At 37.9% G+C, this 24,426-nt stretch overlaps 1 protein-coding gene across 1 annotated transcript; it reads right to left on the bottom strand.

Moving 5' to 3' along the window:
- Positions 1–1,695: 1,695 nt before the first annotated feature.
- On the bottom strand, positions 1,696–24,205 carry NTMT2 (N-terminal Xaa-Pro-Lys N-methyltransferase 2). Its single transcript, XM_063627257.1, has 4 exons — positions 23,906–24,205; positions 9,507–9,682; positions 3,829–4,078; positions 1,696–3,094 (listed from the first exon to the last, which is right to left on the bottom strand). Exons 1-4 carry the CDS (start codon positions 24,057–24,059, stop codon positions 2,823–2,825), a joined length of 852 nt encoding a protein of 283 aa, XP_063483327.1. The 5' UTR covers positions 24,060–24,205; the 3' UTR covers positions 1,696–2,822.
- Between the last annotated feature and the right edge of the window lie 221 nt (positions 24,206–24,426).

The raw sequence follows: 24,426 nt of genomic DNA, 5'->3' as shown, positions 1-24,426 counted from the left end.
AACACAAAGAAGGAAGCAACAGTCACTGGGGTCTACTTGAGCAGCAAGGGTGGAAGACGGAGAGGAGCAGAAAAAGTAACTGTTGGGTACTGGGTTTAATACCTGAGTAATGAAACAATATGTACGACAAACCCCTGTGACATGTGTTTACCTATGTAACAAACCTTCACATGTACCCCCAAACCTAAAATAAAAGTTTTGAAAAAGGAAGTTTATACATGACACAGTCAGATTAGGACTGGCATCAATGTGGAGAATGGATTTCATCATCCAGCGATTTCCCTTGAACCTGGCCCATACTTTTACTTCCCTTGCCTTACTTTCTGTGGTTCTGAGGAGCCCAGCTCCACACCTCTTTCCCATCAATGTCCTCAAACAAAACTAGTGATCAGAATCAGTGACCAACTTAACAAAACCATATATCATGGGGATCAAGTTTGAGAATATTTATAAGTCACCTCCAAGTGATTCTGAGGCAGCTGGACTATGGACCAGTATTTGGGAAATAATGTAGGTTGTCATTTGTGTCACTAGCTTTCAGATGTGTCGATAAACATGGGCAGTGTGTTTGGCTTACTCAGTTAGATTAAAGAGGACTGGAGTAGGTCTCACTCTAACTGTCTTCTTTCCACAGTTTCTACGACTATACTCCCAAAGGCAGAAACATCAGTCCTTTACTTGCACCCTTCAAGAACTTCCACTTGTTCTTTGAATAGCATGTCCAAACCTTAACATGACCTATAGTGTGCATGATCTGGCTCCAATTTCTCTCAAGCCACCCTTTGTCTTGTACCTGTTATTAACAATATAAAGCCAGGTCAGGGGAGAGGGGGTGTTGATACTATTTACTCCCAATGTCTACTTTCTCAGTTAAGTTAAGCATAGATATGGAATTGGGAAATTGTATAGAGCAATAAAAATCTGAAAAATTTCTAAGGAGAATAATATGTGATTTAGGATGAGAAAGGGGAATGATGATCAACCTCAATGACCCAACTGAGTTGAAAATCATGCATCAGTATCTGCAGGAAAATTATATCATTCCCTCCATAAGCTCAGAAGCCCATAGCAGAGAATATTGACAACTGTGTCAATCTGCTTGTGAATGTTGGCAAAGCAGGAAGTCAAGGGTTAAGAGAATTAAGGATACTGGTAAAAGAAACAGAAAATTCCCAGGATGAGCCTAAAAAGAAGATTCTGCTAATTTGCTCTAAGAATTACAAAGGCCTAAAACATAAGTACCATTGTTTTGCTGCACTTAGGCTGTTTGGTAACGGTTTACCATTTGATTTAGCTCTGGTTCCTGGCTTGCTTGTCACGGATTCTGAGTGGCACGCTACCCTACAGCATGGCGAGTAACATACAGCAGCTGTAAAATGCCAAGAGCAGAATAGGTGAAATAATTTTCCAGCACACTAAATGAAACTACCAAGGTAAAGCTACAACAATGTATTAAATGTTTTATCAAAATTGTTTTCCTCTGAAATTAGAGCTGTGACCTGAAAATACTATTTTATGATGATAGCATATCTATGTAATCTATCTTCTTTACTTAAATTGATTATTTGCATTTCATGGAAGACTCAATACATATCAAGCACAAATGTGCTTCCTTGTGAAGGATGTTGAAGTGTTTTAAAGACAACAGCAGTTATATTTAGCATTCTGCTAATAAAAATTGAATTACATTTTTTGAATGATTTTAGATTATTTTTAATTAAACCAATGTCCTGCTAGTCAATTTTCAGGTTTATCATTTCCTTGTCCATTTCTTTTGCTGCTTCTCTTTCCAATATACATTCATATCAATCAAGACCCCAGGAGCAGCTGCAATGAACCAAGCCATGTTGAAAACCAAAGACTAAAATTAGATTATCAATGACATTTACTTATATGTTAAAGGTTGAAATTTCAGGGCACAACATTTTCTCCTGAAAGGAGATACTTCCCATCACTGTAATGCAGACTTCTATTATCAAATTACATCCATATTACATCATTGGGTAGTAAAACTGACCCAAAATAGAAAGTGAAACCAAATACCTTTTCTGCCAAGAGAAAGGCTAAAGAGAAAATTAAATAATGGACTTGTTTTCACAAGATTATTTTGACTAGTGTCTTCTTAATTAGAGGGAGATGTTTGTTCAAGAGAAGTAGTAGTACCAAAGAGGAAGGAAGTATAATGTAGCTGACATGAAGGCGGGGAAAGGAGTCTAGATTTTCTGCTACCCCCACCCCCAGCAGAATACTCTATAATACTAATTATCAGGGAACGAGACAGTTTGGAATATGTGGGCATTGTTCCTTTTTCTTTTTCTTTTTTTTTTTTTTGTTTGAGTAAAAAAATGCTTTATTTGAACAACCCCCAAAGCTAAATTATTTGTTTTCCTTGATGCACAGAATGCTGATTTCATCTTGTGATGGAAAAAAAAAAAACAACATTTTTGCCTAGGATGTTGTGAAAGACAATTTTTACAAATATTGATGCAGGCCAGCTGTCCTTTATGCCTTCTGTTTTCATGCACGCTTGCACAGTTTAGATACATACAAACAGATTTAAAGCACGTTTCCTGATATTTCACTCCATTTTTTTTTTTTTTTTTTTTTTCAGAAAATCCACAGAATTTGTGCATGTCTCATCAGAGCGTGTGCATTATATAATCACTGAAAACATGTACGTATTATATCACAAATAATTTGCAGACATTTGTTGTATCCCTTTTCTTGCCATCCCTATCTGCATTACAAGGGGCACCTGGAAGGATAGCAACCCCATCCCAAAGCACCACTGCCCAGTCCGGTTGTTCATTCCCACAGCTTTTTCAGGAGTGTCTGTTGCTGTACAGTGCGAACATCCACACGGGGATGCACTGCTCTGGGAAGCCATCCTGCTTCTCCTGGCCCAGCACCACCAGCCCACTCTTCCTTATTAGGCTCCGGAGGATGTCCATGTCCCGAGTCACACTGCTGTCAGAGAGATCGAGGATACAGCCCTCCCGGGCCACATTGTCCTTCAATATGATGATGCCATTTTCTTTCAGGCCATCTCGGCACCGGGAAAGAAATGCAAGAAGGTCCTTATCAGTCAGGTGCCCTACAAGGGGGACCAAGTGGATGGGGGAACAGGATGAAATGGTGGGAAGGATGGAAGGCGAGTAGGGAAGAACATGGCTAAGAATCGGGAGACCATTTGTTCACTCATTCATGAACTATTTAATAGCCTCATTTAGTTACAAGAGGCTTTGAAAATTTAGATAACAGGACACATATCCTCTTAGAGAAGGCTCTGTCCCCTGTCTATAAAATATATTATCCTACCTAGCCTGTCAACCTCATAGGCATGAGATAAATTATTGTCTACCCCACAAGTCCCTCCATGTCCCTGGAGAACCCTCTATTACCACTTCTTTGTGTCACATACACACCCCAAAATCAAATTCGCTGCTGTCTCATTTCCTGGGGATTTAAATCTAAGAATGTCTAGTTCTGCCAATAAATGGGGATTAACCTTTTTGACTGCACTTTTGAAATTTTTTCCAGTATTTACATTTTTTCGAGGATTTAGGTTGGTCCAAAGGCACTTGCTCCATTTAGGTTGGTTCGAGAACCAACGTAAATCCTCCAAGAAATGTAAATTTATTGTACAGAAAATGTCAAGGGAGAAATCTGGAGGATCAGAGTTTTGTGGGAGTTCACATGACACCTAAGGCTAGCTAACTGCTTGAAGTACTACAGCTAACTCTTCCCTGGTGCCCTCATTAGCCCCAAGGACTGTCTTCTCTGGCTGAGAAGGGGAGAAAAGCAGAGGCAAAGTCATGCAGGACTAACCAGAGACCCACTGAATCCAGATGACATCATATCTCCTGAAGGGGGGTGTGAATTCCTGCAGGCTGTAGCAGTGGTAGCTTTCTACTTTGTCACCTTTGACCTGCAGGTAATTCTGGGCTTCAAGGAGAAAGGATTCCATCATATCCACCAGCTCCACACTGTTGAAAACAGGCAATAAGACGTGTTTGCTGACCCTTCCTATCCCGGAGCCGCAGTCCAAGGCGCAGTCTGTTCCAGCTCTCCCAGGCCCCTGCAGAAAGGCACCTTGATATTTCAAGTACAGAGACCCATCCTTGAAAATTGCACACCCTAGTTACCTCTTTAAATCAACTTTATTAGGTAAATTTTATGAAATAAAATGTACCATTTCTTGTGTACAATTTGATGATTTGGACAAATGTATATAGCCATGCACCTACTACCACAATCAAGATATACAATTATCTTTTCAAAAAATATCTAAACATTTCTAGTCCTGCTTTCTTTATTTATCCAAAAAAGAATTATAAATGAGATTTTAAAAAATAATATCTTAGGTTTAAACACTTGGTAATTTTCTCCAAAAAAAAAAAATGAGCCATTGCTAGCCCTATGAAGATAAAACTTTAATGACTAAATTTTAGACAAATCCACAGGTAAATGGTTCTACGCTACAGATTATTGCCATGTAAGCAGAAAAGAACCAAACAGTGAGAACCTTTCTGAGTTTTAAAATTAAAGATTCATTCAATGGAAACATTTCAGTTTGGAATACTTGAATTTTATCTTTTCTAGGCAAATTTTGAGGCTCTGAATTATCTATTCCTCTTAGGTGGATGGTAAGTTTGGGAACCTGAGGCGAACAATGCTAACTGTTCCACTCTCAGGCCAGGATTTTATTTCAAATACAGCCCTGATGGCACACAGCAAGTTCACATGGATAAAGGGTAGTTTTGGCAAAGTTTCCTTGTGTCTTTTAATGCTAAACATTGTTTTCTGGGTTTTTTTGGTACCAGGAACTACATGATTTATTGGGCATAAAACTCAAACTGTTTTTTTAAGTAGGTCTGTGCATTAAATTAACTGGGAGTGAGGGGATGGGAAAGTGGTGGAGGTAGGGAGAAATCAGCCTATGCAAACTTTCTCAAACTTGCTTCCATAAAATTTAAAAAACTTTTCTGATTTATGAAGATTCAGCTGGTCTAAATTATTTGGTCATAATTGGGGTGGCTGCTGAAGCGGTTTTGTGCTAGAAATTACAGTAACAAGATACTTGAAGTTGCCAATCAAGATCTTAAGGGAAAAGCCTACTCTTGATTTCTCAGGAACTAAGAATAAAAAAAAAATTGGCTAAGGATCAAAGATAAAATACAAACAGAGGGAAACATCAGAAAAGCAGCTTTCCAGTCCACCCAAATGGCCTTCGTTATGCTAGAAAAGTACAATGAAGAACAAAAAGTGAAGGAATTGTAACTTCTTTCCAAATGGAATAATAATAGCAACAATTATTATTTATACACAGCAAGCTCTTAGCTATAGTAATTATAATAAGAAAACTCCACAATATAGATTATTATCCTCATTTTGGATATGAGAAAACTCAGATTTCTAATATTTCATAGCTAATGGCAGAATTAGAATTTGAACAGGAACGGTCTGAATCCAAAGCCAGTTCTACATTAAGGATGTCACCTCTGATTCCCTTGGTAATATCTGTCTAATGCTATGTTAAAAAGAATTATAAGGCTTCATTTAGACTCAGCAGAAAAGAGATCTATGATTGATTAGTGATATCTGCCTCAAGCATGAGAAGGGGAAGTGGTAGTATACTGCCATGTGTTTGCCATTTTTACTTACACTATACCACATGTCACATTCAAATATAATTTAGACTAAACTAATTCAGAAAAAGGCCTAGGCATGAATGCTGTGAAAGAAGCATCTTCTAAGTAAATACATAACAAAAAGATGGGCAGTATATGGAGAAATTATGTCATTATTAGAAATGACTTTACTAAAAATGTGTATGCTCAAAAAGAGAGTCTCATTTCAAATTTTTCTTATTATTACTTGGCCTTGAAAGCCTCTATTGGTCATGCTGCTGTCATTAGTGTAGTAAGTGGTTTCAGAAGTAGAATCCTGGAACAATAAAGCACCATGAACTTTATTGGACACCATGGCTGCCTGAAACTGTGATTTTATTGAAATCTGATGCCCTTGAATGAATATGATTAGAACTACATGCAATATGTGATTTCAAAACAAGATGGTCTTTTTTTTTTTTGAGATAGATTCTCACTCTGTCACCCAGCCTGGAGTGCAGTGGCACGATCTCAGCTCACTGCAACCTCCACCTCCCGGGTTCAAGTGATTCTCCTGCCTCAGCATACCGAGTAGCTCAGATTACAGGTGTGCACTATCACACACCACTAATTTTTGTATTTTTAGTAGAAATGGGGTTTTACCATGTTGGCCAGCCTGGTCTGGAACTCCTGACCTCAGGTGATCCACCCGCCTCGGCCTCCCAAAGTGATGGGATTACAGGTGTGAGCCCATTTGGTTATTTTCATTTATTATGCCATGTTTATACTTATGAATCCATATAAACTAGTAAAACACTATTAGGAATTTCAGTTTAGTTTCGATTCTGCCTATGTATTTTGTTTTGAAGAACATTATTTTAGGTTTATCCAGTGGAGTTAAAAAACTAAAATGAAAGGGCCTCATGTCACTGTATAAAAACTATAAAATATAACAAGTTAGTACACCCAGATTTTTTAGCTATCCAATCTCTGAGAAATGTCAAAAAATAAATGTCAAAAAATAAATATCAAAAAAATCAAAAATTTATTTGATAATAAATACTGATGACTTTTATGAATTACTACTTTCTCCCACTAGAAAGCTAAAACAGGAAAGTTATCAACTATGGCATTGACATCATCTTGGTATCATTTGTTTATTTGCTAAAGTAAATACATTTGCAACTAGTTTAAACACCTTTTCCCACTGTCTCATGTCATTAAGTGTTGAAAGGAAAACAAAACTTTAAACAATCTTCTTTTCGCAGTTGACACAAGAATAAGTCACGTCAGATACTTGTATTCCCTAACTCTTTGTATCTTGACCTGAATACTAATCTAGTAGATTACAGTATGAAGGTCAAAGTACCAAAATATCAGTCCTTAAAAAGGACTGCATTTGTACTTAGAAGTCACAGCTTCACAATGAGCCTTGTGTACTAAGAAGGACTCCTTATATTTGTTTCAAAGGAGCAGGCTGCCTCTTTTCCAACATAAATATGCTAGCCCAAGGCTGTTTCCTTTCCCAGGTGTGTGGGCGTGCTTTTGGGCTCTGTCTGACCAGCATCCCTGTGGTCAGCTTGGCATTCCACACAGAGTGACAAGACAGCTGGATTACTAACTAAGCTTCTGAAATACTTTGGGATCAAAGTCGGCCTCACCACGAGGCAAGCAGGAGGGATTGCTTTCAGCCAGACTGGAGGAGAGTAGAGGTCTATGGTCCACCAAAAGAGTAAATAAATAAATAAATAAAGCAGGGATTTTTCAGTTTCATGAGACAAATGGAAAGAATATGTCATGGTTAAGAGCAGAGAGTTTGGTGTCAGGCAGAGCTGGCTGGGCTTAATTCACCATTCTGTCTCTTACCAGCTGTGTAATCTTGACAACTTCTTATTTAACCTCTTCAAGCCTCAGTTTCCACAACTATAAAAACAGAGCTAATAATAGCACTTACCTCCAAGAATTGGCATGAAGAGTAAATGAGATAACGCTTCTAAAGTGCTTAGCAGATTGAGTCTCTCAGAACCAGCATTCAGTGAAACCAGTCAGCAGCACTGATTGAGAAATACTCCAAGTTAACCTAACCTATAAATATCCACGGTCTTCATCCCTAGACTCTCTAGTCTTTTATGGCTGAAGCTGATGTCCAGACACTTTGGCCCCAGTAAATACATCATCCTGATCACATTTTTGTCTACTGTCAGGCTCTGGACACACACACTGGGTGCTCCGGGAAGATTGGATTTGAAGTGAACCTCACCTCGACACTAGAGATATTAATGTTTTGCTACTAAATCGGTTGATGGCCTAATCCCATGGACTAATGTTTATGTTTCCTTTATCAGAATAAAATGGGCACCAAATCTCAAACCAATGACTTTGTAATGTATTGGAGCAAAACCTGTTACCAGTTAGAACTTTGCGTCTTTAATAGAACTAACAGCAGCTTTATCTTAGGGGTTAAGTCTTTTCTGTTGTTGCTTTGTTTTGTTTGTTTGTTTGTTTGAGACAGAGTCTCGCTGTGCCACCCAGGCTGGAATGCAGTGGCACGATCTCAGCTCACTACAACCTCCGCCTCCTGGGTTTAAGCAATTCTTCTGCCTCAGCCTCCCCAGTAGCTGGGACTACGGGCGCGCGACACCACGCCCGGCTAATTTTTGTATTTTTAGTAGAGACAGGGTTTCACCGTATTGGCCAGGCTGGTCTCAAACTCTGATCTCATGATTCACCCACCTCAGCCTCACAACGTGCTAGGATTACAGGCGTGAGCCACCACACCCAGACTTTCTTGGGGATTAAGTCTTTTCTAACAACTAAATGAAGTTCCTTAAAATACAATGAATACATTATATGAAAGCCTGTTAGTAGTAGTAATAGCAATAAATTAGATTTATTGGGTACTAATTTTGTGCACTAAAGCAGGTACCTGACATGTATTATCTCGTTTGATCTCCACATTATCCTGTGAAGTAGCTTCTATTGTCATGCCCTAGTCACAAGAGAGAAAACTGACACTTGGTGCATTTAAGTAACAAGCTCAAAGTTGCTTATACATTAAGCAGAAGATCCATGGTAGACATAAAGCCCAAAATTTTGACCCCTACAATATACTGTCTGTCTTCATATGACACGACAGTAAGGAAGTAATAAGGGTTGACCCAATGCAGGACTACAAAAGGATACCATTCTTTCAAGGTAAAATCAAAACTATGTATAAAATAGTATAAAAAGATTCTGCCTTCATTGTTTTTAAACTGAACACAATCATGTATTTCCTTCTAACCTTTTTTTTTTTTTTTAGATGGAGTCTTGCTCTGTCACCCAGGCTGGAGTGCAGTGGTGTGATCTCGGCTCACTGCAAGCTCTGCCTCCCGGGTTCACGCCACTCTCCTGCCTCAGCCTCCCAAGTAGCTGGGACTACAGGCGCTCACCACCATGCCCAGCTAATTTTTTGTATTTTTAGTAGAGACGGGGTTTGACTGTGTTAGCCAGGCCAACATCTCATTTTTATTACAGGGAATCAATAAGTCAACCCAAGATCCCAAAAGGCATGATCTCTCATCAATCATTTGGGTATGAAATGTTTATGAGACTCTAAAAGAAATGTCTTCTTTATTCCCAAATTTGGTATCAACACTGCTAATTCACCTTCCTCTGAAGCATGTAAGATTAGTTGCCGATAAGAGAGTGAAATGCCAAGTGGGATAAACCACTGTTATTTTATTTATCATATCAAAAATGGTTCATCCTTTCTGAACATCTTAAAACAGGCTTGCAGGCGGCAGAACTCTTGGCTGGGTCATATGGCTTAGTCGTGACTTAAATAACACAGAGGCATGTGAGCTCAATGTTTGCAAGGACTTTGCCTTCTCATCAAGCTGCAGTTGAATAACTCACCCCAACAAATTTCCTAAGAAATTTCTGAGATGCCTGGATGTCTGGGCTGAACAGTTCAATGAAATTTCCCATCATACCCTCTTCTGTGGCTGGTACTTCTTGGTAGAAAAGTTTAGCTCTGGCATAGAACTGCATCTCCCCATTGATGACTTGACTTGTTAAAGTGTACAATTTCACTGCAAATGAAACATTATTAATAGTTATTAATATTTATAAGATAAAAAAAGCTCAGCTTTATGCATTGCATTTCCTTTTAAAAGCCTGTGAATCTGTACTGTGGAAAAAAGAGCACTGGTTCGAAGTCAAAAGATTTGGGTTTGAATTTTGGCTCCATGACTTACACGCTATGTAATGCTGGGAAAACGTCTTAACTCCTCTGATCTTCAGAGATTGCATCTATGGATTATAATCGTGGCATTTTCATGACTTAATAACTCTATAGTTGAATAAACCCATAGCTATATCACTGTATTAAAATTTTTAACAGTGTTAGCTACAATAATGTAAAGAATGTCATCAATTTTGCAGTGAGTTTTATCTCTGAGCTACAAATGTTTTCTGAGAATTTTCTCATTAAGCTTATAATAAAGTTTAATGAAAAAATTACTTCTAATCACAAGGTAGGGGTAACTGTTTTTATATATTTTTCAAGCAACACATATCCAAATATGTCTTCATACCAATATTACAGAAATGTGCTGAACTCTACATTGTGAAAATAAAGTAATAAAGGAGACATAATATTTATTGTGCAACCATTCTGTCCTAGGTAGTGTGCCAGGCACGTTCACATATACTTTGTCATTTCATTATTTTCAAAAATGTATAAGAAAAATATGTATTCCAACTTCTGAGGAATAAATGAGAGTACACGTAAGTGTGTTTTGCAAACTAAAATTCACCCATGCAGATATAAAATATTTTCATCATAAGATATTCATGATAAAATGATAGACAGTAGATTAAAGGATGGAACTTCTGGTTCAAGATTATAGGCTGAGTACATGCATTTGTCTTCTCTCCCTCCCAATATTCCCTGAGAATTATCTTAAAACACTAAACCCATAACAGTGAGGAAAATGAGAGGGTATCACTGACGGATTCAAGATTCCAATAAATTTCTGGACAACAAAAAGCAGATGGAACAAAGCTAAAGAATTTGGAGGCCAAAATATTTGCAAGAGTAAATTACATTCCAGACTTAGAATCAACAGGAAGGCAAATGTAAGAATGAGAATGGAAGCCAAAAAAAAAAAAAAAAGCATAAATCAAAACTCTGTCCAGAGAACAACCAGGTAAGAGGACAAGTGCACACTCCTAAAAGCAGCAGAAAGCACAGCTGTAATCCTAGAAAGGGAAAATGTGTCTGTTGTCTTAAAAAAGAATAAATAGACAAATTGCCTAGGAAGAGCTAGACCAGTTAGCATTAAAATGTTAGAACACTACTCATTTTCACATATAGAAGACTCCAAGTGCTGTCACTTACTCCCACTCATCAGAGTCTGGTAAAATCTACCTGCACATGCAGGGCTTCTTGTCTTCCTCTCTATTCAGGGGACAAGTACAAAACAAAGGAAACCTTATCTATTGCCTAGAATTATTTACCTTGTTTTTTATTCCTAAATGTGGATAAATGATCTCCAAACACATGAGATGCCTGAAAAACAAAGATTGAGATAAATGGTCAGAATTGACCTCAAAGAAAACAAAAATAATTCAGGAAATGGATGAAAATTTAAGCCAAAGCGAAAAACTCATAAATCTTTGAAGAGATATGACGACAGGCACATCCATAAATTAAAGATAAGATTCCAAGAAAATTATAATTAAAAGAACAATAAAGACTTCTTAGAAATTAAAGTTTTGATAACCAAAAACTTTAAGATATAAAGTTGAGTAAATTTCCAGGACATAAAACAAATAGATAGATATGCAAAAAAGAAATAAGAAGACTAGACTTATATAAGCAGTTCAGAAGGCCCAAGATCAAGCTAATTAGAATTCTAGAAAGCTAATAAAATGAAAAGAAGAGAATTATTAAAGAAAGTAATAGAAGAAAATTCCCTGGAGCTGAAAGAGATTGTAAGATCTAACAAAGTGCTGAGGTGCATAGATTTTTTTTTTAAAGCCACATTTGAGCACATCTTTAAGACATTTCAAAACAGAAAGAGTAGTAAGAAGATCTAAAAGTCATTTAGAGAAGGAAGAGTGGTTGACCTTCAAATAGGGTTGCCAGATTTAGGGAAAAAAAAAATACACAACACACAGATTTGAACTTCAGACAAATAATGATAATTTATTGGCATGAGTATGCCTGAAATATTGCACATTCCAGGATAAATACTTACACTAAAAATTATTTGTTGATTATGTTAAAATTAAACTTAGCTGGCATCATGTATTTTATTTGGCAACTCTATGTTCAAAAGACTAGAATCAGGCTTATATCACAGATCTCATCAGAAACACTAGAAAACAATGGCACAGTGCCACCAATATTCTGAGATCAAATTTTTGGAAACTAAACTTAATATCTAGTCAAATTATCAAAGAATATTTACCTCCTATAGATTCATTCTTCAGAAGTTTCTTGAAGTTATATTCCAGCCCAATGAGGGTTACAATCAAGAGAAGATGCACGATGAAAGATGACATAATTAACCAGGAATCCAATGAAAAGAAATCCCAAAATGACAGATATGTATCAGATCTGGAAAGAAATCAGTTTATATTACAAGACAAAACATAGACTTCAAAAATAATATCTTTAACTAGAATAAGCTAGATCCAAGGCAATAGAGTAGGCAAGAAGCAAGGAGATATTAGAAATATTCTAAGGAGGACATACTTTTAATCTAAACCACTGAAAATAAAAGATAATTGAAAGCTCCAAGAAAAATATACAATGGTTCAAAAATGTTATGATCAGGGCATGAAGCAAGCCAAATATGACATAAATTTGAGCAGAAGAAATCAAAGAGAAAAATACCTATTTCACTTTAACTAAGAGTATTTTTCTTCAGATAACCCCAAGACTGAGACATTGGATAATGTTCAGAATTGAACAATTACATAATTCCAAATTTTGATTCTAAAAGTTAAAAATCCAAAAAATACTACTTGTATTACTATGACTATATTCCATCTATGGAGTTACATCGGCATTTTCCAACTTGGAGACACTGGAGCCAGTGTTTGTACCCTGAATCACCATAAATTTGCTGAAAGGGATAACGAGAACAAGAATCAGTTTCTATGTAGTACATCATTTTCTGGAGGCCATCAATATTATTTATGTCCTCCATACATGTTAACTATTATACATAGATTTTTATTTTAAAAATACAAATCTTTCAAAAGTTTAAATAAATACGTAGAAGCTTTTTTGCTATTTTATACACAAATTAGCTACTGATTGAGAAAATACAACATTAAAAGGATGGTTCTTATGTTCAAAAACATTGAGAACCATATACCAACACCAATCTCCCTTCCCTAGCACTTGGTAAAGTGTTGTATACACAGCAAGTAACTTAATAAGTGCTTATAAATTCAACAGGGATGACAAAAACCAGGCATCACCAATAATATGACTGTTCTAAATTCTTCTGGATGTCTCAGAAAATCAGGCTAGGAACTCACAGCTCACAGAGGCTGCCCAGGGTTGGATGCTACTCTGGGATTATTGGCAAGCCATAGCCCAGGGCTCCCTTGATCCAACCAAAGCAGCAAAGCAGCCACACTCATCATCACCTGCTTAAGTCAACTGGTTTGTGCAGTCTATTAAAACCCTTAATCTAGAAATAGGAATGGTCCATTATGCCAGCAACATTTAGACCACAAGTGAATGCCAGTCTCAGCAGGCGTCAGACTCAATAGGTGGGCTTTTTTGGTTATGGGCTTGAGTTCTCATTTTCACCTAATTGACAGCAGCATTTCACTAAAAAAAAAAGATATATGAGGAGTCATGTTAGGCCCCAGGTTCTCTCCTACTGAAAGCTTCTGCAATTGTGCATATTGACTCAGATAAGTAAATCAGTCACCAGCACATGGCTTTTTACTATAGAAATATATATACTGGCAAATTAAGGAATTGCAATGTCTCTGTGAAACTTGGGGTAGTTCAAGACAAAAACTAGACACTATTTGTTTTTTATTTAATGTATTTATTTATTGATCTACATTATTAGTTGAATTCCCAAGGACCTTCCACTGTTTACTTGTGGTGAAAAGAAAAATAGAGTACAAGTTTGTTTACTCTGAAGGAGAATAAAGATGAAATTTCTAGGAAAGGTTAATATCCAAGATAGTTTACATCGAAAGACAGTTCATTCATGATTCAGTTATTAAGCCCCAATGCAACATTCAGGAAATAAACATAAAGCTCAATCTCTCTCATGGAGATTACACCCTAGCATGGAGGAGTTAATTCATACTGCTGCACGTCCAAAGAATAGTATCAAAAAATGCCTTGGGCATGCAGCAGATGCCTGCAAGTAGCAGCAAGAAGACTCCATAAGACCTTAACCATGAAGGATACTTTTTATTTGGGTTAGCAAAAAATGAGCAGGAAAGAAATGTCACGTGGCATGAATTATCTGGATAAAACTCAGAATTTTCAAATGCCTCCTTGAGAAAATCTTTTGCAGGTAGCAAAAGAATTTTGTGGCTTAAGGTCTCGACTTCTGACTCTAAGAAGCAAATAAGTAAGTTTACCTTGAGGCAATGTGCCATTTGATGACTTTTGCTGTCTTTCAATATAAAAATTTGGAGAAAAACAGAATACTCACTCAAAATCTTAATCTAGACCTGAAAGGAAATATTGATCCAGTATCAGAGATAGGGACAACAAGTCAAGACAATATAATCCAAGTTGGCAATAAAATGAAGACTTTCTGACAAACAGGAAATTTTGTTGATAGCTAAGTGCTTATCTCTGCTGAGTATCCTCTTTTCTTTCTTCTTTTTTTAAGTGATTGAATATATCTATTTTAAAATGCCTCTTTATTCCAGCTGTTAGACCTGTTTGTCAATTAAAAAATGATCTAAAATTCTTCAGAAGATATGTAAGCTAGATTTAGACAGTAATTTTGAAATGAGTTGAGTCTGATAATATTTGATCAAGTTAGCCCTTTGTAACAGAAAAAAAAAGCCCAATTAGGAGATGCCCCTATGAAAGGTAAGACCTTCCATAAAAGAGATTTGCATATGAGTACTTCTCAATTTAGCCATTAAAGAAGTAATGGTAAAATAGGAAAAAAGTAAAGAAGAGAGGAGGGAAGAGAGGGAAGAAAGAAAAGGAAAAAGAGAGAGGAAGGAAAAAGTTGGAGTAAGACATCCCTGGATTTGTTTGCCAGCTCTGACACTAATTAGTTTTATGACCTTGAATAGGTTACATAACTCATGTTAGCCTCAGCTTCTTCCTCTATAAAGAGGTAATGATACCTGTGTTAGGCTGTTCTTGTGTTACTTTAAAGAAACACCTGAGACTGAGTAATTGATAAAGAAAAGAAGTGTTTAATTGGCTTACAGTTCTGCAGACTGTACAAGAAGCATGGCGCTGGCATCTGCTAAGCTTCTGAGGAGGTCTTAGGGAGTTTTTACTCATGGCAGAAAGTGAAGCCAGAGCAGGCATGTCACATGGCAGAGCAGGAGCAAGGGGAGAGGTGGGGTGTCACACACTTTTAAACAACCAGATCTCATAAGAACTCACTCACAAAGAGGACAGCACCAAGCCATGCGGGACCTGTCCCTATGACCCAAACACCTCCCACCAGGCCCCACTTCTAACATTGGGGATTATATTTTAACATGAGATTTGGATGGGACAAATATCCAAGCCATATGATTCTGCCCTGGCTCTCCAAATCTCTTGTCCTTCTCACATTTCAAATTCCCTTCTCAATAGTCTCCCAAAGTCTTAACTCATTCCAGCATTAACTCAGAAGTCCCAAGTCTCAAGTCACAAGTCTCATCTGGAGATGAGTTCCTCCACCTACAACCCCATAAAATCAAAACAAGTTATTTACTTCCATCATACAATGGGGATACAGGTATTGGGTAAACATTCCCATTCCAAAAGGGAGAAATAGGCCAAAGGAAAGGGGTTAAAGTTTCCTCACAAGCTTGAACCCCAGCCAGCAGGGCAGTCCTTAAATCTTAAAGCTCCAAAATAATCCTTGACTCCATGCCCAGCATTTGGGCACACTGAGGTGTGGGCTCCCAAGGTCTTGGGCAGCTCCCCTCCTGGGCTAGTCCATACTGAGGTTGTAAACTGCAGGTGGGTCTGCCATTCTCAGGTCTGGAGGCATTTGATCCCCTTCTGATAGCTCCACTAAGCAATGCCCCCAGTGGGGACTCTGTGTGGGACTTCCAACTCCACATTTCTCCTCCACACTAGTAAAGGTTATCTCGGTGTGGGGGCTCCACCTTTGCAACAGGCTTCTGCTTGGGTGCCCAGGACTGCCCATACATCCTCTGAAATCCAGAGGCTTAGCAGCCTCCACCACTCTTGCACTCTGTGCACCCACAGGCTTAACACCATGTGGAAGCCAACAGGCTTACAACTTCTGCCCTTCAGAGCAGATGCCTCAGCTGTACCTGGGCCCCTTTGAGCCACAGCTGGAGCTGGAGTGGGATATGGAGAACAGTGCTCTGAGGCTACACAGGGTAGCAGGGCCCTGGGCCTGGTCCCCTGAAACCAGTTTTCCTACACTACTGAGTCTGTGATGGGAGGGGCTGTCTCTTAGATCTCTGAAATACCTTCCAGACCTTTTCCCCATCATCGTGGCTATTAGCACCTGCCTCACTTTTAGTCATGCAACTCTCTCTAGCAAGTAGTTATCCCACAATCTGCTTTAATTCTTACTCTGTAAAAGCTTTCTTTGCCACATGGCTAGGCTGCAAATTTTCAACTTTTATGCTGTGCTTCACCTTTAAATATAACTTCCAACTTTAAGTCATTTCTTGCTTCCAAATCTTGGTTAAGCTGTTAGAAGCAGCCAGGCCACATCTTGCATGTTTTGCTGTTTAGAAATTTATTCCACCAGATATGCTAAGTCATCACTCTTAATTTCAATCTTCCAGAGATCCCTAGGACATGGATACAATGCAACTAAGCTCTTTGCTAAAGCATAACAAGGGTGACTTTTGCTCCACCTCCCAATAAGTTTCTTATTTCCATCTGAGATCTCAGCAATCTGGCCTCACTGTCCATGTCACTATCAGCATTTTGGTCACAATGATTTAACAACTCAAAGAAGTTCCAAACTTTTCCTCATCATCTTGTCTTCTGAGCCCTCCAAATTCTTCCAACCTCTTCCCATTACCCAGTTCTAAAGTCAATTCCACATTTTCAAGTATCAGATGCTTCCACATGTCAGGCATTTCGGTGCAATGCTCTACTCATCAGTACCAATTGTCTATGTTAGGCCATTCTTGCATTGCTATAAAGAAATACCTGAGACTGCTTAATTTATAAAACAAAGAGGTTTAATTGACTAATAGTTCTGCAGGCTGTAAAAGAAGCATGGCACTGGCATCTGCTCAGCTTCTGGGGAGGCCTTAGGGAGCTTTTACTCATAGCTAAAAGTGAAGCAGCAACAAGCATATCACATGGCAAGAGTGGGAGTAAAAGGTGGGATGAAGTGCCACACAATTTTAAACAACCAGCTCTCACGAGAACTCATTCATTATTTTAAGGACAGCACCAAGGCATGAGGGATCCATTTTCATGACCCAAACACCTCCTACCTGGCCCCACCTCCAACATTGGGGATTACATTTCAACATGAGATTTGGGTGAGACAAATATCCCAAATATATCAAAACCTATCATACAACTTGTTGAGATTATTAAATGAGATAATGCATTTGAAAACACCTTGTATGGTGTTTGGTTTAGAGTAGAAGCTCAATAAATGTTACCCTCCTCATTCTATTTTTCACCAGCAATGGTGCGGGGTGGGGGGCGCATTTATCAGTGTTTCTAGTGAAATCCAAGGTTTAAATATGCCGGGACACTGGAAAGCTGTCATTACCAAGTCTCTGAATTGCCCAGAGGAACCCTCTAGGTTTTATTTGCTCCCTATAGGCTTTAGGTGTCTGATGTTTCTTATCTCTAAAATAGGGCACTGCCTATTCTGAAAGTTTTGTGGGGCTTTTTTCTTTTCAACTGAGGGCTAGTTTAGTGTTTCCTGACTTCTAAATTGGGGAAAGACAATCCACTTTCTCAAATTCAGCAAGAGATCTATCCCCTACCTACTTGCTGAGTGTCTTCCTAACCCTATTCTTTCTTGAACTCTCTATCTGACCTACTATCAAATCTGAGAAGGCCAGAAGTCAAGTGGAGATACTGAAGACAGATTTTTCATGATGAGATTTGTCTCAGCAGTCCCCATGCTTCCTTTGCACCTCTGCAGAATTCTGTAGTTGTCTCTATCACTCTAGTACCACATTTTTAAAACGTATTTGTGTAGGTCTCTCTCCTACACTAAACTCTTCAGGATAAGGCTATATCTTATTTTTTTGTAACTCTAGCACTTAATGTTATGCTAACTTCTTGATGGGCCTTCTTTGAATGTTCATTGAACAAAAGCTAGCTTTTTGTTCCTTAAATAATATATGGGTACAAGAAAGAGCTGAATGGTTATAGGGATTAACTGACATAAGCACACATAAGTCATACCTTTGGTATCATTTATAAAATAACTGTCCTCCCAATTAGGCATACTCAAATAATTAAAAAATAGTAACTATAATTGATCAGACATGTTTATATGTAATACTTATGCAAAACATTTATATCGAACTGAATATGTAAGATAAACATTATATATCCATTCTACAGAAGAAGAAACCAAGGCATTAAGAGATTAACTAAATTGCCCAAGGTTAAGCAGCTAGAGAGTGATATATCTGGGACTTGAACCTAGGTGTATTTAAGTAGAAAACCTATAGATCGTCCCTCTCATACTCTGCACCTAAAAATATATCTGCTAAATAAAAAAGAAAATTATATTTTCTTCATTGCTTGAAAGAAAAAAATGGTCTTGCAGCATTTGTATTGCACAGGTAATGATAAACATTTGAAAATGTATCATTGTACAATGAGTTGTGCAGCAATGCCTATCACAGGAATGAAATAATTTTTAAAATACGAATAGCTGTATGGTGAGTTTTATTCTGGAAGTTCCAAGTGCTTTTTAGGAAATGTTGTTATTAACTCTGGCTTTTAACTTTTATGGCAAAGGGATAGATAAACAATCTATGTCTTTGCCATCAAAGTTAAAAGCCAGAGTTAATTTCCTCCTCAGAGACTGATTCTTCTGAAAAGGGATCAACGCAAGAGAGGATACCTCCTATGTGCCAGGCATTATGCTAGGTACTTTCAAGTCACCTCTTCACATTGTCTCTTTTAACTATCACAATGATTATATAAGACTAGAATTATAATCATCATTTTATAGATGAGTAAGAGAATCTGAGAGACTTGGTAACTTAGTATCACGTAGAAAAGAAACGTCATAACCAGATCCTAGCACGTGCCTATTCAAATGCAAAGCTTCTGGTCTTTCTGTTAAAACCACACAGAACCATTGTTCTACACATGAAGTTGGGCTAAGCCTTTAACAATGTCTAGGAGTAATAGACTTTTGCTCAATAATATAATTAATGAATGTTCATTGACTTCTATGTGTTCAGAAATGTGGATGACACTAGAAGAATCATTGAGTGTTAAGTTATTCCTCAATGATTGTTACTAAACATGAGATGTCCCAGCATCTCCAGTTGGGCCGTTTGAGCACTGGTATACACACTGGAGATTTCCACTGACTTGTTTTCCTGTTCTATTTCCTATTTGTTCATGAATAGCCATTTTTGGAAAATTTGTTCACACCAAGCTTCTAACAGAAATTTGGTTGGTGTAACTAGATTATTTAAACCTATTTATTGGCCTGCCTATCTTGATTATCTCAACAGAAAGTGAAGGCTCTTCATAGGCTATGTTTGTTCTCTATTCCTGTTAAATCATAAAATATGGTAAAACTTATATTGCTGCCCACATTAGTTAAGTTTTCATTTACATTGTATTATGTAGTGGTTTAAAAAAGATCATGGAGTTAGATCACCTGGGTTCTAATCCTGCTACTCCACTCACCACCACAAGATCTTTGGCAAGTTACTTAACTCATCTAGGTGTCAGTTCTTCAAATATAATGTGGGGAAAATAACAGCACACCTAATAGAGATGTTCTAAAAATGAACTGAGATAATACATGCAAAACACTGAGAACAATGATAGGCTTGTTCTGACTTCTTTCTGAAGATCCGTTATGTTCAACAGCATAGCTGAGTCTTCCATTGGAGATTTTTAGTATGTATGTCTTTGCTATTCCATACATCTCTAAAGCTTGCCAGGGATGTTTCAGCAAATTTCCCCATGACTGAACGTCACCACATAGTGTGCTGGAGTGAGACTGGCTGCCTAATCTAGGCAGTTGGAGGGAGGAAGGAAGGAAAGAAGGAATCAAAGAGTCTGGTTAGCCACCGTTCTTTCCATATAATTACCCAAACAACAAACTCTCTGTGCAGACCCTACAGGAGAAGTTCCTAGCCTTTTTGAAAGAAGGGCTTTATTTTCATGTCTATGAAGTCTTGAAATTATCAAGAGTAGAGGAAGCTGACTCTAACACACCTCAGCAGAGCTGGAGAAGAAGCATCTCTTCTGGCTAAGTTTTATTTCCAAACCGAAAAACATAATTAATACTGCAGCCTGAAAACTCTCATATTTTGAATTAAGTTTATTGTTTTTGGTAATGCTTGTCAAAGAGAAAGCTACATGGTGACTTTAAAAGAGGCCTGGCTCAGAGGAAGGAAATAAAGAAACTAATATTTACTGAGGAGGACTATTTCACATATATACCAACATTTAATCCTTCAATCAACTCTGCTGTAGTTGTAACAAAAATTATACTCAGAGGCTTTAGTAACTTGCAGAGGTTAGTTTTCTAGTAGTAGCAGTGCAAAAATTTAAACTCATAACTTTGCTGATCTGCAATTAATTATTAGTAAGAGGCCATTTAATTCATTTAACAAATATTTTTTGTGTTTTTCCTATGTGCCGGGAACCATGGTACATGCTAAACAGATACAGAAGAGGAAAAAATAGGCGAGTCTTTACTCTCATGGGAATGAGAGTCCAATAGGGGAACTAATACACGCAATTGCATTCCATAAATATAAGTTATAACCTCCTGGGTCAAAAACCAAAGTTTAAATGAGTGAATCAAGGATTAAGGGAAGCCTAATTGAATAAAAGTCACACTGGCAGATAAGACTTACATGCAGATTCCTTTCTGAACATTCGACTTCTGCCATTAGAGGAAAAAGCTGCAAAAAATCTGAGTGTTCACAGAACTGGTAGCCTGATTTCCCTGCACCCTTAGTTTAAAAGGAATAATACACAGTTATTTATAGATTTGCATCCTTTGTCACATTATAAAATCCTGAAGAATGGAAACTGTCTTATTAATATTTGAATCCTTTCTAATGCACAGTACTTTGACAATAATGAAATTCCATAAATGTCTCTTACATTGAACATGACTGAATTGATCAGAAATAAGCATTGTCTGGTATTTTTATCTCCAAAATACAATATTTTTCCCTGTGGCAGAAACATTTTCTAGTGAACAAATATATATGTGCTCCTTTCATATTGTCCAGCATTCTTGTAGTTCTGGACGATGAATTCTAAGCAGATGTAATAGATGTCCTTTGGGGCTGAAATTTTTAAGAGCTAGTAGACAAAACTTTGGCTGCTCTATTTGCTTGCCTGGTGACTAGTGATGTTCCAGCTGGCAAAGCCTCTTATCATCCTGGATCCCTGAATGCCTGTGTGGAATATAGCCTCCCCTCCACGACTCCAATAATGCATGTTGAAAATGATGTAGCAAGAGAAAAAAATATTTTTTATATATTCAGCTATCAAGAGTCCAGAGTTAATTTGTTATTACAGTATATCCCAGTCCATATTGACTAACGTAGCCCTAAATTTCTATCATCAAAGAGATACTGTGGATGAGGCTCGCTGTGTGACTCTCAGGCAAAACTAATGTCCAGGTCAAATCATCAGGGTCAGAGAAAATAAGCAATGCCCATTTACGGAAAGCTGCAAATAAGTAAAATGAAGGCAATGTTGGCTTGGAATAGACTAATGGTTTTCAAACTGTGTTTATGGAACCCCACAGGTATTAGAGAAGTGCCTCAGGACGGACGGATGACGAGGTCAGGAGATCGAGACCATCCTGGCTAACATGGTGAAACCCCGTCTCTACTAAAAATACAAAAAAAAAAAAAAAAAAATAGCTGGGCATGGTAGCGGGGGCCTGTAGTCCCAGCTACTCAGGAGGCTGAGGCAGGAGAATGGAGTGAACCTGGGAGGTGGAGCTTTCAGTGAGCCGAGATCGCACCACTGCACTCCAGCCTGGGCAACAGAGCGAGACTCCGTCTCAAAAAAAAAAAAAAGAGTGCCTCAGGAGACAGTGGTAAGTCTAAGAGAATAGACCAAGGAAAGGGCCCTGCCCCCAAACCTATGCAGAAAAGTTTCCCTTTTTCCTGTATTTTACATTGGGCATCAGTGGAATATTTTGTCAAAAACTTTGCGTTTTGATAATGTTTTTTTAAAAGGTTGAAAATCATTGGTAAACCATTAGCATATTTACAAAGGAGAAAAACACAAAATCAAAATGATTTTATTGGACAAAAAACGGGATTGAGACCAAATATAAATTATAGTCCATTTGTGCCAAATTAATTTTCATCTGCTTTTCAGAAGAGACTATTGTATTCAACTTTTTAATTCGTCTTCAGCTGCCTTCAAAGGTGACTTCTTTTCCTCTCTAGTAAATATTTTTAAAGTTTGACAGTCATCTGCCTGTTAGTGACTCTCTTCTCAGCTATTGTAATTGATACCTTTCTCCAGTCTTATAAAACCAAGGCTACCAAGCTACTCTTATTGACGTATGGCCTGAAGAGTGTCTCCAGAAAAGCAATGCTTTGCCAGTACATGAAGTGACTAGAGCATCATCACCTTCCACTTAAACTGCTCTATTTTTTTTCCTTTTGGATATAGATGAGATGTATTATACATCCTAAAAGAATTACTCATGGGCAGTGTGATCTACCAAAAAAAAAGCCCTGGACTTTGGTCTTTGCTTTGATATTACTCTATCTAGATTAAATATCATCATCTCTGAATTTTATTTCCCTCCTTTGAAAAAGTAAAATGAAAGGAAGAAGGAGGGAAGATAGATAGAAAAAAATAATGATAACTTACCCTATCTGTTTCATAGTGTGACTTTGAGAATTAAATAAAGTCATAGATGATAAAAAGTTTTAGAAGGAAGTTATATAAATATGAGATGAAGGTATTTATATGTTTAGAATTAAAGATCCCTCATAAATGGATTTACAAAAAGAGGTTTTGGTAGGCTGCTAACATTCGGTTGCTTGAATGCAATACAACGAATTATGTAGCTGCTTCGACAGCTGGAAAACCTGACCACATCAAGTGCACAATGGGGCTTTCAAACGACCTTAAGAAAACAGACTAGGCTGATACACAGCCTTCTTGCTTTCATTGGGGGAAAATATCAATCAAAGGGAGGAGGGTACTTTACTCTTTAATGGTAAGTTATTTCCTCTTCAGTGCTGTTTAGGGTGCCCTGAAGTAACTACTTTCACAGAGGCTGAAAAAAAGTTGAGTAGGCAAACCAGATAAGCTTTTATTGCTCTATCGTCCAATTCTCTGAAAACTAGAGGAGATAATAAAAATGGAGACAGACTACTGACTTCTTAATATTCAAAAACCAAGCTAAAATCTCCTTTTTTTAGGCTCTCTGACTATTCTTGTGATTCAAGAAGACCACAGAGGATTATAAGTGTGTACACAAGCACCCACACAGAAACATACATACATACCCCAAGCACATTTTGATCATCGTTAGTCTTTCTTTTTAACTCTTACTCGATGTGTTAATGCATTAATACTCTCTGAATTATCAAATTTGCCCAATTACAATTTTTTGTAAATATTAAACATGTCTGAGTTTCTAAAAGCCTGATACTCAGGCAATAGACACCCAGAGAAGCAAATCACAGTGCCTGAGGGGGCATGGAAATCCCAAAATAAAGTCCTGACTCTATTTTAGGCACTTAATCTTTGTATTCTCCATAAAAGAATTCCACTGAAACATTTCAGCCCAGTGACATTGGTTGTGGAGTTTTTTTTGTCTGAAAAGTGTCCTTGTTTTAAATTCTCTTCTAGAAGCCCCATGACCTCATGCAATCCCATCAGTCATTTCTTGTTTCTTACCTAGTAGCTCAGAGTCACTTACCCAGGGGAATTTTTTCCAGCAGGTAGAGATAGCTCTGAAAGAAGTCATTGCGAATGGCTTTGTGAAGGATAAAAGACATGCTATGTCGACAGAGTTCATCATCGGTCTTCTGCCAGCGGGCTCTAAAGGCAAAATGGGCTCCCAGGTGGGCCATGACAAAGGGGGATAATAATGATTCCTACAGAGAAAGGAAGTTTGCCTTGCTGTTTCTTTGAATTAGCCTTCTCTTTCTAAACGAACTTGAGACTGTCATTTTAAACCAGTCCCCTGTCCACCTATATCAGGACAGGCTGTCATGGGGTGTGGGGAGGAAGGGCAGCACACAGTGGGAGGGGAGGGCAGGCTCTTGGCACATCCCCTGGTCTGATTGCTTGGGCGACACCACTCCAAGCCAGCAGGTGCTAAGTAAGGATGAAAACTGGCTGATAGAGATCCTGCTTCATCCAGGAAAAAGCACGCCACTCTCCTTTAGCCACCACTTCAAACAGGCAAGAGCACAGCCTGCTAACACCCTGAATATT

The sequence above is a fragment of the Symphalangus syndactylus genome, chromosome 12 (assembly GCF_028878055.3).
Source record: "Symphalangus syndactylus isolate Jambi chromosome 12, NHGRI_mSymSyn1-v2.1_pri, whole genome shotgun sequence".
Lineage (NCBI taxonomy): Eukaryota > Metazoa > Chordata > Mammalia > Primates > Hylobatidae > Symphalangus > Symphalangus syndactylus.
Note: the sequence above shows the minus strand (reverse complement) of the source record. Positions and strands in the feature narration are given on the sequence as shown.